General features: G+C 46.3%; 1 protein-coding gene across 3 annotated transcripts in view; it reads left to right on the top strand.

Annotated features, from left to right (window-relative positions):
• Positions 1-15,981, top strand: part of VPS18 (VPS18 core subunit of CORVET and HOPS complexes) — a 215,181-nt gene that overhangs the window by 80,159 nt on the left and 119,041 nt on the right. For all 3 annotated transcript variants that reach the window (XM_073610191.1, XM_073610190.1, XM_073610192.1), the window contains one exon: positions 1,416-1,507. In XM_073610191.1, the coding sequence (XP_073466292.1) occupies positions 1,416-1,507 (92 nt within the window). The remainder of the gene's footprint in view (positions 1-1,415; positions 1,508-15,981) is intronic.

Raw genomic sequence — 15,981 nt, 5'->3', positions numbered from 1 at the left:
GGATATGTTTTATAGCAGAAGGTAAAAAATTATATATATATATATATATATATATATATATATATATATATATATATATATATATATATATATATATAATGTGTGTATATTTATTTTAAGCTGTCTGTCTTTTTTATGGTGGTATTTGTTCACCTCTGCGTTTTTTATTTTTTGTGCTATATATAAAAGAAAGCTCTATTTGTGGCAGTTGACAACTGCAGTTTTCAGTTAACCACTTCCCGCCCGCCCAACGTCCTATTACATGGTCGACTTTGAGTTATATCTTCTTTTAGAGCCAGCAATTCCCTTCACTGTAAACAATTGTAGCGGCTTTTCAGCTGCTTGATCGTTTTTGCAGGGAGCAGGAGGGGGAGAAAATGCCACCACCTTGGCTGGAAAGCTGAGATCTATATTTTTATTTTTTTTATTTCGGCCTTCCCAGCCTAGAGGTGAGATCTGGGGACTTATAGTCCTCATATCTTACTGTAAAGAGGACCTGTCATGCCATATCTTTAAAAAATTGCTGTGCAAATACCATGCGAGATAAAAAGTTGAAACAACAACCATTTTATTCCCTAGGGTCTCTGCTAAAAATATATATAATGTTTGGGGGTACTGAGTAATTTTCTAGCAAAAAAGGATGATTTTTACATGTAGGAGAGGGGTGCTGGAATTTGCGCAGTATGGAAGTGGTTAAAGTGTCACTAAACCCACACCGTAAAAAAACTATCAATAAATGCTGTATTACATGCTGTTCACACTCACTCAGTCACTATGAGATTAATTTTCTGTATCCTGCAAAATAACTGAGGGATCCTCTTGCTCTGTCTCTACTCTGTGTTCATGTTCCCAGTTCAGGTAGGGATTTTGCAGCTGTGGTGGCAACTCTGCCCATGCTCAGTTTTCAGTGAGATTCTATGCTGAGCATTTCATCCCTATCACATCTTAGCAGCCCAATGACTATAGAGCTCACTCCCTCCCCCCTCCTCCTTCTTGCCACTAACCAGCTAAACAAAATGGGGGATATTACATGTAGAATAATGGTGGCTTCACCTCCCTCCTATTCTAAGACAAGGCTGCGGGCATGATAGCCTGTGACTGGCAGAAATCTGCCCACACCATGTTATTTTTACAAAATAAAGATTTGATTTCAAATATATATTTTATGCCAATTTAAAACAGTTTATTGATATTTATTTTTTACTATGTATTTGACCAGTGGCAGAGGATGTTTTTGATAAAAAATAATTACATATTAATTACCACCATCCATTTTAGATATTTTTGGTAAGAAAGGGCTGAATGAAACAAAGGAATGCCATTTTAATGCTTGGAGACGCCTTTTAACAAATATGCATATAAATTGATTTGTTACCGAAGGCGGTTGCTCTAACATTTTTTGTTTTCTCATTTAGGATTGATTTAGTAAAGGCAGACCAGCCAAACCAAGCAGACCTGGGTCGGAAAGATGAGTTCATAGTCTACAAGATGTTTTTGGATCCCACAGGTGCTTTTTTTTTTTTTTTTTTTTTTTTTTTTTTCTCACTTTCAGTAATTTTTATTGAAATCTACAGAGAATCATATAGTTGCATATCCAACAGTTCTTAACGTGATAAAAAGATTAAATACAAAACCACATGTTTGTCCACTTTTATAATGGGCTCATAAAGCAACAGGCGTGAATGTGGAGGAATAGATCCACAGGAAGGATTCTTCGTTGGGGGGGGATTATAGACCCCATCCATCAATGCTATACTTTCCAAACATGATGATTGGGGGTTTCAGTATGACAACTCTGTAATTAGTTGCAGATAAGAAATGGGCTAGGTAAAGGCATAAGTGAACAAAGGGGGTCAAAAGTGGTAGAGGAGGGAAAGAGAAGAGTCTCTGAAGCCTCCCACTTGTGTCTTTCCAGATTAGAGTCCTTTAGACCTTGTTCAGACATGCAACAAGAACTGCAGCTGTTTTGAAATATACTGTGCACTTGCTCCAGTGCTCAGTAAATGAGGTAAAGCTTCACTTTGCAACCCCCAAAAAACTGTACAAATTGCTTTTCTTTATCGTACATCATGGGACACAGAGCCTTAAGTAATTACTTAATGGGTTATTGGCCACCTTCAGGTGATGGACACTGGTTATACCCAATCCAGGAAGTTCACTCCCTATATAACCTCTCCTCCCTCCAGGAGCACATCAGTTTTTTTTCGCCAGTGTCTAAGGTGTTGGCCTGGTCACGAGTGAAGATGTGCTCTGAGGAGCTCCAGGAGGGATCCATGCTGGATTTAAATAGCCTCCATAAAGACCAGATCCATCCAAAGTGCCACTAAGGCCTAAAAGGATGGTACCTGGAGCCTCGTATCCGAAGCAGAAGGTTTTGCCTGTAATGCATTTCTTTGTAGGGCTGGAACCCAGGGCTTTGGTCTTGCTACATTACCTAGCTTTCCTGGTGGGGTGCTTTACAGGTCCAAGGGAGTTGGAAACCCGATATCTCGGGACCCGGCCCTTGAAGGTTTGCTAAACGCAGCTCGCCGTGATGGGTGAAGGTTGGATTATCTGTTAATTCAGCAAATCCTGTGGCGGCGATAAGGTAAGGGAATAAACTTGGGTATTAAAAACACCTATGTTTTCTTCCATTAGGATAAAAAAAATGTTGTCATGCTTTAAATCGCCACTAGAGGGAGTCTATGCACATACCTTACTCTGTTGTCTTCACTGTAAAGCTCAGTCTGTGTGGTCAGCAGCGTGTGCAGGGAGATTTTTATCAAGGTAAAAGAAATCTGCAAAATGTTTTCTTTCTCCAACCTGTAGGGACCGGAGGGTTAGGGGGACATCAGTGCTGTACCCCCCCCCCCCGCCCTTGGGGGGGGGTCCTGCTGGTACTGCTAATTTTATTACTGTTGGCTGATTTTACTGTTGTTGGTGCCTGCTGCTGGATGGGTCTCTGCCTCCCCCTCGTGTTGGGTCTGTGGACCCGAAAACGCTGTGCACGAGCGCGGGGACATTTTTAAATGTAAAAAGGGGCGGAATTTTTCTCTGAGGGCTTGGGGCCGTGAACGTCCATGAAGACGCACGGCAGGCTAAAACAAAATACAACTACAGCTATATGTAAACGCAACAGCCGAAACTCCATCTTTACAGTCATCCTTATTGATACTTAAAGCGGGGTTCCACCCAAATTTTGAACATTATCTCTTTGCATTCTCTTCCTTGCCTAGATGCTGACATGCTGTGTAAAAAAAAAATTTAAATCGCCGTAATTACCTTTTTTTTTTTTTTTCTAATCTTCTTAGCACTTCCTGGTTTTCCTCCCATGGGAGTAGGCGTGTTTCTAGCCTCTCCCAGATCTCCCACAGTCCCCTGGGAGCTAGTCTCGGGCTTCCCAGCATGCATTGTGCAACAGCGTCATCACAACATCTCGGTGAATGCTGGGAGCACAGCATTCACTGCATCCAGGAAATACATGCTTGTGGGCTTCAAATGCCCACAGTGAAGATGGAAACCGCCTTCAGTGAATTTTATAAGTTATTCTTTACAACAAAATCGGACACAGGCGGACTTATTACACAGAACATGTGAGTAGATAATCATGAGAAGAAAAGTTTGTGAATGAACTCCAAAAAAAAAAAAAACGATAGATAGGTGGACCCCCGCTTTAACACCTGTCTGGAGGAGATAAAGGTATGGATGGAGCACAACTTTCTTCAACTAAACCGTTCTAAAACTGAAGTCATCATGATTGGCACTCCTCACCAGATCCGGTTCTAACATCCCTTTTTCATTAATAGTCACTAATCTTGGTGTAAAAATGGACTCACTTTTGAGGCCCATATAAATCATCTATGTAAGACCTCTTTCTATCATCTCCATAATATTTCTACACTTCGTTCCATTCCCTCCCTTTCAGATGCCGAAATGCTGGTTCATGCTTTTTTCTCCTCCAGGCTGGACTACTCTAAAGAAACTTCTCATTGGGATTCCTAGAAAGAGTCTGCAGAGGCTTCAGTACATCCAAAACTCTGCAGCAAGGATCCTGATGAGAGTGCGGAAACATGAGCACATTACTCCCATTCTACACTCACTCCACTGGCTTCTTGTCTCTGCCAGGATTGAATACAAGGTTTCTCTCCTCACATACCAGTGTATCCATGGATATGCCCCCACTTACCTTAACCACTTGCTTACCGGGCACTTAAACCCCCCTCCTATCCAGACCAATTTTCAGCTTTCGGCGCTGACGCACTTTGAATGACAATTGCGCGGTCATACAACACTGTACCCAAATGAAATTTTTATCATTTTTTCACCACAAATAGAGCTTTCTTTTGGTGGTATTTGATCACCTCTGCGGTTTTTACTTTTTATTAAAAAAATGTAAAAAACTGAATTTTTTTAAAAAAAAAAGTTTAAAATTTTTTAAAACAAAATATAAAAAAATAAACGGGTAATTTTTTTCCTTCATTGATGTACGCTGATGAGGCGGCAGTGATGGGCACTGATAGGCGGCAGTGATGGGCACTGATAGGCGGCAGTGATGGGCACTGATGGGTGGCAGTGATGGGCAGCACTTGCAGGTGGCACTGATTGGCACTACAGGTGGGCATTGATAGGTGCACCTTGTGGGCACTGTTAGGTGGCACTGTGGGCACTGTTAGGTGGCACTGTGGGCACTGTTAGGTGGCACTGTGGGCACTATTAGGTGGCACTGTGGGCACTATTAGGTGGCACTTTTATTGGGCACTGATGAGGCAGATGTGCCTCTTCCACTTGGGGACCGATGTCCCTCACATCCGATCCGGTGATCGGCTTTTTTTTCTACTCGCGCTGTCAGCGTGAGTAAAAAAAAAAACCGATTACCGATCTTTTGTTTACATCATGTGATCAGCTGTCATTGGCTGACAGCTGATCACATGGTAAGGGGCCGGGACAGATCGGTGATCAGCCGAGTCTCAGTGACTCGGTGATCACAACGCGCCCGGCGCGCGCCCTGCAGGGCGCGCGCAGGGAGCGTGCACAGGGGAGGACGTCATATGACGTCCTCCCGGGAATGTAGGTCCGCGCTGTAGCCGTCATTCGGCTATAGCGCGGATGCCAAGCGGTTAAAGAACTTCTCAAACCATTAAGTACAACACGTCCCCTCCACTCATTTAAACCTTCTTCATATACCCAGAACTAGACTAAAGACAATGGGAGACAGGGCCTTTTGTGCAGCTGCATAGCGCTTGTGGAATGCACTACCTGATACCTTGAGGGCTCCTCAATCTACTGACTGTTTAAAAAAGGTCTTAAGACGTTTCTTTTTAGCAAAGTCTTTTGTTCATTTTAGATGTTTGTTTCATTGTATAAATTGTTCAATTTTTCTTTTTAAACATGTAGCACTTTGAGATCTTTGGATGAAAAGCTCACTATAAATAAAATGTATTTTCTTTCTCGTACATCATGGGACACAGAGCACCATAGTAATGAGTATCTGGGTTATACGCAACCTTCAGGTGATTGGACACTGGCAACCAATTGAAAGAAGGTTCCTCTCATATAACCCCTCCCACACGGGAAGTACCTCCGTGTTTTTTCGCCAGTGTCTTGAAGGTGATGGTCATGGCTGTTGAAGCTCTTCAAATTCTTCTATGATGTCCCAGTGAGGACGTTATAATCGGATCCATTCGGATGGCACAAGAAAGCTAAAGTGGATGGTACCTGAGCCTTGGATCAAGAACGAGGTCTTGCCTGTAATGTGTCCTATATGGCGCTGGACCCTTGTTAAATTGGTATTCCTGGTCATATACCGTATTTATCGGCGTGTAACTTTTTTCCCCTTAAAATCGCGGGTGCGTGTTATACGCCGATCCCCCGCTGACTGTGAGCGGAGCGATCGCCAGCCGCCAATTTGAAAATGGCGCCGCCGGTGCCGTAATACACATAGCCGGTCCTCGGCTCTTCTCGGCCACTTTCGGATCCACTTGAGCGCCGCCCATATACAGATAGCCGAATGTACTCGGCTAGGTTCGGCTAGCTCCGCTCAGTCACGCCCAGTCCCGCCCTATGATGGACACAGGGACTGGGCGTGACTGTAGCTAGCCGAATCTAGCCAAGTACACTCGGCTATCTGTATATGGGTGGCGCTCGGGCCCCGCTCAGTCACGCCCATCCCGAGCGGGACTACGAGTGGAGCCGAAAGTGACCGAGAGTCGCCGAGGACCGGCTCTGTGTATTTCGGCGCCGGCGGCGCCATTTTAAAACTGCAGTGACACTGACAAGTCACTGCAGTTTAACTGCAGCCTGGGCAAGGCTGCAAATGGACACAGACAAAGCTGCAAGGCTGCAAATGACACCAAGGCTGCAAATGACACCAAGGCTGCAAATGACACCAAGGCTGCAAATGACACCAAGGCTGCAAATGACACCAAGGCTGCAAATGACACTAAGGCTGCAAATGACACTGGACAAGCATGCAGATGGACGCTGTGCAAGGCTGCATTGATGGGCATTTAAATGTAAGTTTTTTTCCTTATAATTCCCTCCTAAACTTGGGGTGCGTGTTATACGCCGATAAATACGGTACTTGCCCAAGGTAACCAGAAGGGTGCCTTACAGGTCCAAGGGTGTGGACCCCAAGTATGGGGGACCTGGTCCTTGAAGGTCCACAGAGGAGCTACCCGCCGTGATGGGGGAAGATTGAGCCTGGTAAAAAAGGTCCTGCAGCGTGGAACAGTGAGTACTCCCTCTGGGATTCCTAAATCTGTTTTTGTTTTACTCTTTTTTTTTTTTTTTTTTTCCTCTAACCTCGGTATGCCTTGTGTCTCGATGGGAGACAGCTGTTACAGACTGACCGGCTGCGGCGTGCACTTATAGCGATGCGTACCACGGAGATGTGTGCCTTGGCGGGCCTGTGCGCCACGGCGTGCGTGGCGGATGCCCGCATTGGCGCGCATGCCGCTAATCACGTGTGCGCACGGTGTCACCGACAGACTTGATGAAGGGCTGGAGCTCCTGGCATGCGCTGTGGAGACACAGAGCAGCTGTACTTGGGCACGTGAGTCTGGATGTTTTTGGAAACAGTTGCGACAAGTTGGACGGGTTTTTTGCAAGCCGTGACAACTGCTATACGCTAACAAGCTTGTGGTTCAGAGGGAATACTTTTTCCCTCGTCTTGTAAGCAATGTCTTCCAGAAAACATGGTACAGGGAACAAGGCAAGTACTGGGGTAAGAGTACCTCCTTTAAAAACAGGAGACCAACCTCATGCTGATGCAGCCTCAGTCTCCCCAGAAAGACCTGCGGCTGCTGGCCTGGCTGAGCCATTGCAGCTGTCAGGCATTGTGGCCCCTACCAATGTTCCTGCCTCGGCTTATGTTACTAAGGATGATTTGGTGTCTGCCCTAGCTGGCCTTGAGGGCAAAATAGCTAGTATGATTGCCTCAGTAACACAGGGGGGTGAAAAAAAATGGTGAGTCACTTGAGCACCAGGACTCCCATAGCCAGATGGGTCCAGATGATCTGGAAACACAGTGGGCAGAGGATTTGGAGGAGGTGGCCATAAAAGACCGGGTGGAAGGAGAGGCTGAGAATTCCTCGGCTGAGGATTCTGGTTCAGAGGAGCCATTTTCAGCCTCCCATCCCCAAAAATTGTTTATCCAATCTCTGGCTGAGATGGTACGAGCTGGGTTTAAGTTACCCCTGTTTCAGGAGCCTGGACTCTCCTGTTCTACTTTAGGAACCTTGCGACCTCAGCAAGGTTCCCAGGGATTCCCTTTGCATCCATTATTGGAGCAGGTAATTTACGCAGACTGGGATCACCCTGACAGGATATACTTGCCTCCAAAAAGGTTCTCACTTTTATATCCTATGGAGGAAAAGTTCAGGAAGAAATAAGAAGATACACCTTTTGGTTGATGCCGCCATTTCTTCAGTAAATAAGAGTCTAACCTGTCCAGTGGATAATGCCCAAGTATTTAAGGATCCGACTGATAGGAAGCTAGAGTCCTTATTGAAAGCCTCCTTTGCGGTGGCTGGTTCAGCAGTGCAGCCAGCGGTTGCGGCTATCGGGATTTGCCAGTCCCTGAAATACCGCTTTAAAAGGTTGGTTAGGAACCTACCTTGTCAGCCAAGGAGTTGTCGGAGCTTCCTCATGCTTTGTGTTTTGCAGTAGACGTATTAAAAGACTCAATCCAGCAGACGTCTCGTTTCGCGCTACTGTCAATACATATGCGCAGGGTCTTGTGGTTAAAAGCTTGCCGCTTTTCCCTTCCATGGAGAACACCTGTTTGGCGAGGATCTGGATAAATATATCCAGAAAATCTCTGGAGGAAAGAGCGCCTTACTTCCTGTTAAAAGGAAGAATAAACAACCCTCCTTTAAGATTCCCAACGCTCCAGGGCCTAGTGCTTCTTTCCCCAAGCGGTATTGACGGCCTTAACCTTCCGGGTTCAGGGTCAGAAAAAACTCTGAACCCAAAAGTCAGTCAAGTCCAACTCCAAGTCTACCTTGTGAAGGGACGTCCCCGCTCATGGGTGGGGGGCAGACTTCGGCTGTTTTTGGATGCTTGGGAAGAACTGGTTCAGGACAGGTGGGTCATTTCCACTGTAACACAAGGGTACAGGATAGAGTTCCGGGAATTCCTCCAACTCTGTTTCTGAACTCTAGGGTCCTTTCGGAACCAGAAAAAAGGAAATGTCTGTTCCTGGCTTTGGAGCATCTGCAGAAGCAGGGTGTAATTGTCAAGGTTCTGCACGAAGAAAGATTCAAGGGGTTTTACTCAAACCTTTTCACCGTGCCGAAACCAAATGGGGAGGTAAGGCCCATTTTGGACCTCATGTCTCTCAATTGCTTTGGAAAGGGTGTTTTTACCCCCCCCCCCTTAAAGGTCAATTCCATAGTGGAGCTCGTCCGGAAAGTAAAAAGAGAAGAAAGACCTTCTATTCGGCTGTGCATGAGATTGCTGGGCAAGATGGTGTCATCTTTCAACGCAATTCCTTATGCACAGTTCCACTCCAGGTTGTTCCAGAGCAATATTCTGGAAGCCTGAGACAGGACCACTCGAACTTTGGATCATCCTATGGTTCTATCTCCACAGGTACAACGGGGCCTCTCTTGGTTAAAAACCAGCAATTTGAAAAGCGGGAAATCCTTTCCACTGGTAGCCTGGAGGGTGGTAACTACAGACGCCAGTCTTCTCGGCTGGGGAGCAGTCCTGAAGGAGGCATCTGTCCAGGGAGCATGGTCCCAAGCAGAAAAAACCTTGCCCATCAATCTATTGGAGATTCGGGCAGCTCATCTAGCCCTGTGCTTCTGGACATCCAGATTGCGGGGCCTTCCTGTGCGAGTACAGTCCGACAACTCCACGGTAGTGGCATATATCAACCACCAGGGAGGCACCAGAAGCCAGGCGGCCCAAAAAAAGCGAATCACATATTGACTTGGGCAGAGAGGCATGTGCCGTTTCTTTCGGCAGTTTTTATACCGGGTGTGGACAATTGGCAGGCAGACTTCCTGAGTCACCAAAAATTGTTGCCGAGGGAATTGTCCCTTCACCCCGAAGCTTTTCTTCAGATCTGTCAACACTGGGGGACCCCAGATGTGGATCTGCTGGCGTCCAGATTCAATGCCAAGCTGGACAGGTTTGTATCCAGGACCAAGGATCCACTTGCTGTCTGGACAGATGCTTTGGTAGTTCCTCGGGATCAGTATTCTCTGTATGCTTTCCCTCCGATCCAAATTCTGCCACACCTGCTACGCAGGATACAGGAGGAATGAAAACCAGTGATCCTGGTGGCCCCGGAGGTCTTGGTACACAGAGATTGTGAAGTTGACAGTGGGGGACCCGTTGTTCCTTCCGTACCGTGCGGACCTGTTGTCTCAAGGACCCATATTTTTTTTTTTTTTTTGAAAATTGACAATTTTTATTGATTTTCCAAGGAAATAAGAAGTTGACAACATAACATACAAGGTAATACAATTTGTAGCAGCATAAGTACTTCTGGGATATAATCAGTAAACAGTTGGTAGAAGGTACAGGCAAGTTCAGACTAGTTAGATGAACCACCGTCAGAAAGTAGCATCGTTGTAGTATTATTCAGATAGTACAGTATTTATACCTTGTGTAACGAAACAAAAAAAAATTAGAAAAAAGGGGAAGAGTGAGATAGAAAAAGTGGGGAGGGAAGGAGAATAGTAGAGTGTGAAGAAGATGAAAGGACAATTGTCCGCCTCCAGAGCCCGGAATCTCTTGAGAGAGAAAGGAACCAATCAAGGGTAACAAGGGGTGAGGAACATTTAAGTTATGGGATTCTCGAAGAGGAACCAGGGTTCCCATATTCGATTATGCTTCTCAAGCGTGTCATTCAGAGAGGCTGTCAGGTATTCCATTCTCTTGACATCTCTGATCCTGGAGTGCAACTCGGATAATGAGGGTGGCTCTCTCTGTTTCCATTTTAAGGCCACCAAGCATCGTGCGGCAGTTAGTACAGGTGACAAAAGTTTCTTGGACGTTTTAGAGAGAGAGAGATCGGTGGGAGACCCAACAAAAAGGTCTTCGGATCGAAGGGCACTTCAGCATCGAAGATGGACTGGAGCAAGGAATGCACCATTTGCCAATAAGGAATGATCAGAGGGCAGGTCCAATAGATATGAAATAGTGTCCCCCTATATTTACAGCATCGCCAACAGCGAGAATCAGCCGATGGATATATGGAGTGGAGCAGGTCCAGGATCTGATACCAATGGAACAGAATCTTATGTTGATTCTCTTTATAGAGCGTACACACGGAGCTCCTAGAGGCCTGAGACCATATGAGCTGCCATGTGGGCAGAGGCAAGTCTACACCCAGGGCTCGCTCCCACTTATCCATATATGCATGATGTGGTCCGGTTGATGAAAAATCTAAAGTCAAAAGCTGATAGGTTCACAAGATCATACCTTTAGGGGATGAGCCCTCTAAGCACAGTTTTTCAAATTCAGTTAGAGGGGAGAATTGAAGATTCGGTACCAGAGATTGTGCATAATGTCGAATTTGCAGATAACTAAAGAAAGCCTGTTTAGGAATATCAAAGTTATTTTGCAGATCCTGAAAAGATCTCAGCGATCGGGTTCTAGGGTCTATCAACTGGCCATAGCGGAATAAGGCCTTTTCCATCCAAAAGTGTGACATCTGTGAGGTCAAACTATCTGGAATATTAGGTGTGAATAAGGATGTGACCGGTGAAGAGGAGGTGGTAAGCGGATATGTGGATTTGGCTCGACGCCACAACAAGCGTAAAAGGGACATTGGCCCTAATAAATGTAAGCCGTCAGTAGGTACATCAGAGCTCCATAACATGGAGTTTGGATGTGTAGGGGCTAACCACAACTTCTCAATTTGCATCCAGCGGTTGAAAGCATGAAGGGTACACCAAGAGGCTACAGGGCGTAGTTGGGTAGCTAAATAATATTTGGCTATATTAGGAAACGCTAAACCGCCCTGATTATGGGAAGCGTATAAAACCGATTTAGCAATCCGGTGTCTCATAGTTCCAGAAGAAGTTTATCAAGTCGCCCTGGAGCCGCTTGAGGTGTGAGGTTGGTATGGGTATAGGAAGCGTCTCGAATAGATATAAGAGCTGAGGTAGAATTGTCATCTTCAGGGTCGCTAGACGACCAAAGAGAGACAGCTTCAGGGACTTCCTTTTGACCAAGGAGGCTCTGATAGAGGTGTATAGCTGAGGAAAGTTGGCTTTATAGAGGGTATTGTATGTGGTAGTAAGGTGGACCCCAAGGTATTTTAAGGAGGAGCTCTTCCAGGAATAGTTAAATGTTTGCGAAAGAGCCTTTAGTGTCTGATGAGGTATATTAAGGGGGAGGGCTTCTGTTTTAGGATTGTTTTATACCCTGAGAGGGCACTGTATTGATCCACCTCTGCATGCAAGTTCGGGAGAGAAACATGGGGTTGTGTCAGGGTGAGGAGGACATCGTCAGCATATAAGGAAATCTTGAAGTCTCTGATACGAACTGGGATACCATGAATGTTTGGGTTCTTCCTTATATGGGCTGCTAGGGGTTCAATACACAAGGCATAAAGGAGCGGGGAAAGTGGGCAGCCCTGTTGGGTTCCATTAGATATCGGGAAGGTGGAAGATTAAGCGAATTGGGTACGAACTAATGCTGGGGGGGACGAGTATAAGTGGGAAATGGCTCGGAGAAAAGGGCCGTCAATTCCAGCTCGGTGGAGAGTTGCAAACAGGAAGGGCCAGCTCAGCCAATCAAAAGCTTTTTCCTCATCAAGACTGAGCAACAGTGCCTCTAATTTGGTCCTGTTGGCAACCTCCACAAGGTCAATGACCCTTTGAGTATTGTCCCCTGCTTGGGGAAGAGGGATAAATCCCACCTGGTCCTTATGTATCAGCGACGGCTTAAAATTGTTTAATCTATTTGCTAATAATTTTGTAAAAATTTTCAAGTCCGTGTTGAGTGCTATAGGTATGCAATTAGATGGCTGAGTGTGATCTTTTCCCGGTTTAGGAATCCGCGTGAGAAAGGAAGTTTGCATATCCCTTGGGACAGGTGTATCAGACAGAAATGAATTAAACAGAATTGTCATGTGGGGTAGTAAGTGCGGTAAAAAGGTTTTGTAGTAATGGTACGGTAGTCCATCGGGTCCTGGGACTTTGTTATTCAGCAAGGTTTTAATCATATCAGTGACTTCCTCCTCAGTAATGTAGGAGTTTAGGGTCGTCAGGGCAGAGGGGGAGAACTGAGGTAAGTCGCAGTCTGCTAGGTAGGAGTGAATCGTTTGGGATAGGTCAGGTGAGGGGGGTTATGTGGGACAGTCGGATCGTTATATAATGTTGAATAATAATCCATGAAAGATATGAGCAATCTTGGTGGGGTGGGATTGAAGAGTGCCTCTCTCATATTTAAGATGGGAAGTTGAGGCGGTCGCTACTCGCTCTCGCAGTTGTCTAGCTAATAGCTTATGTGGATTATTAGCTTTATCGTAGTAGGTCTGTCTTAGCCGAAGTAGCGCCTTTTCAATCTTACCCAAGTCTACATCCCTTAATCCTGCCCGGACGCTTATAAGTTCTCTGAGGATATGTAGGGATGGGGAAGAAAGCAATCGCGTTTCCAAATGTTTGAGCTTATTTGCGAGCAGCATTAGCATTCCTTTTAAGAGCAGTGGAGAGTGAGATACACTGACTTCTAAAGACTGCTTTATGACCCTTCCATAGAGAGGAAGTGGAAACCTCAGGGGAGCCGTTTTCTGCAAAATACAGCTTCAAGGTTCGTTCCAGTTCTACCCTGGAGGGGTCATGTTTGAGCAGAAAGTCATTTAAGCGCCAATGACGTGCGGAAGATCCCCAGGGAGTGTGCAAGAGAGCGTTTGATTGGGGCATGGTCCGACCATGAGAGAGCCTGAATGTCTGAGCCTGTACAAGCTCTCAAGGTTGGAGCATTTACAAAAAAGTAATCCAGGCTTGAGTGGGATTTATGAGGGTGAGAGTAGAAGGTGAACTGTTTAGCTGACGGGTAGATAGTGCGCCAGGAATCACAGGGCATATTTCCTAGTTTAGTTAACGGAAGAGAGTGGATCTTCTATCAAGGGCTTTGGGAGTCTGCCCACGCCCTAGGGAGTGTCTGTCCAGGCATGAGGAGTAAGTCAAATTGAAATCTCCTCCAATGACCAGATATTGGTGGGGGGATGCAAATAATCGTTTATACACTCTCTAGATAAAAAGGAGTTTTGGTTAGTGTTCGGAGCATAGATGTTGCAAGTGAGATTGGCACCTTTCCATGTACCTCTTAAAATGATATAGTGCCCTAGGGGGTCAGAAAATATGGATTGCAACTGAAAAGGTGATTCTATGGGTGAAGTCCGGGCTCCAGAGGCAGGGAGCATCCATAGGACTGTAGGGAGGGAAAGAGAGAAGAAGAGATGTTCTAGCAGATGAGAAAAAAAAAACAAAACTTAGTACAAAATCAGGTAGTAACCATTCACAATTTAACCCACCTAAAAAAAAAGTGATGGGTTGGAAGTCTTCGAAGGACCCCCCCGCCACACAGGAGGTAAAAAAAAAAATACCGCCAAAGGGGGTAGAACGGGAGGCCATTCGAAGATCCCCCCCCCGAGGGAGGATAGGATAGACCCAGGATGGGTGCAACCCTCTCCCAGGCCTGCCTGCGTTTAATTAAGTATGCAGCACAACGCAATAGAACAGAAAACCTGTATTTATCAACTGGTAACTGGCATATCATTTAACCAAAACTATAACCTCAAATAAGGAAAACTGTTGCGGTAATTCGCTCAGAAGGAGACAAAGTAGTTTAGAGATCTCTTATCAGAATAGAAGCATGTCCCCCGTCCTGGTGTCCCATAAAGGAACCCCGGAGGGGCGAGGATGTCTCCCTAGGCATAATACTTTACCCTGATATAGGATGAGAGGGGAGGAAGGAGGGAATGGAAGGAGGGGAAGAGGATGGGGAAGGGGGAGGAAAGAAAAGGGGTGGGATAGGAGGGGAAGATGGATAGGGAGAGGAAGGGGGGCACCTTCTGAAGTTTGAAAAAAATCAAGTATTATCAATGACATGCAATCTCAACAGGCTACAGATCATAACCATAAACCTGAATTCTTGGTAGGTAGAACCCAGCCATTAGTAAGTTAAGGGGAGTAACAGGGTTAGTCGGAGGAAGAGAACCAAATACTTGAGCATCAGTGTAGTTAAGTGTCTCAAAGAAACGGAGAATTATCTCTGATAAGAGGATGAGGGAGTGCCGGTAGGATGCAGTCTCGGGCGTTTTCTCCCATTTACTTGGATCCAGGGTTCCGGGCGAGGTGGGGGGGTTGGGAGAAGGTCCCACCAGGGGTGGGCAGGACCGGGATATCCAGCTCTCTGCAGAAAGAGTGGAGGTCTTCAGGGTACCGTAGGGTGGTGGACCTCTCATCTTTCTTAGCTGTGAGGCTGAAAGGAAAGCCCCAATGGTAGCGGAAGTCATGTTCTTTCAGGGAGGTGAGGAGCAGTTGCAGGGAGCGTCGTTGCTGAAGGGTGATCCATGACAAGTCTGGGAAAAGCTGTATGGAGGTGCCATCAAAGTCAATGGTGTGCATGTTGCGCGCTTTTCTCATTATGTCCTCCTTTCAGGGCATAGTTGTGTACCCTGAAAATTACATCACGTGGTCTGGGTCCCGGTCCCTGGGGGGCGGAGTGCGTGGTGAGCCCGATCCATTTTAACTCTTTGGTTTTCCAGGCGACCCAGTATGTTATTGAAAATAGCTTGCAGGGTTACATGCAAATCTTCATCCTGGGTTGCTTCTGGGAGGCCACGAACCCTTATGTTGCGTCTGCCTCTGTTGTGTCACATGCGTCTTCCCCTAGAGATGTAACTTTGGTAGACAGTTGGTGTAGATCAGTACGAAGCATATTGATTTCAGATCTGCAGGTGTCGCGCACTTCTTGGATAAGCAGGCGAAAGTCCTGTTTTGTGGGCATACAGCGAATATAATCCCTCCATGACGTGCACGCCTCAGGTTCAGAATCAGATTCCATTGTAGCATGGGCATAAAAGTCCTGCGTTGTGGCAGAGTGAGCAGTCGATGGGGGATAGCCTCTCTAGGGTGTGTGTGGGGGAGCAGTGGAATTAAGCTTCACTGCTTGATTTGCTCCATGCAGGTGATCAGTATGTGAATGAGCCCCCTGAAGTTCTGTGAGGGTGGGGGAGGCACTGAGGCTTGGTAGGAATCCCTGTGCTGTGGAGATAGAGAAGGGATTCTGTCTCTGGGACCCTGGGGTCTTTGTGGGAGGGAGCGGGGGTCCCAATCCAGGGCTGAGGATTCCCAGGAGGAAGAAGCCTGGCCAGCAAGTGTTGATGGCGGGGGCTCCAGGAGGCAGGGGGGGAACGGCTGTGACAGGCTACCCAGCATGTGTTCCATAGAGGAGATAGGGGGGACCGGTCAGGATGGTAGCTGGTGGGGTTGGTGGGCGAACAGGCAGCAGATCCCCCTCAGAAGCATACCTGTC

Source organism: Aquarana catesbeiana, linkage group LG13 (genome assembly GCF_042186555.1).
Source record: "Aquarana catesbeiana isolate 2022-GZ linkage group LG13, ASM4218655v1, whole genome shotgun sequence".
Classification (NCBI taxonomy): domain Eukaryota; kingdom Metazoa; phylum Chordata; class Amphibia; order Anura; family Ranidae; genus Aquarana; species Aquarana catesbeiana.
This window is presented reverse-complemented; position numbering and strand designations above follow the sequence as displayed.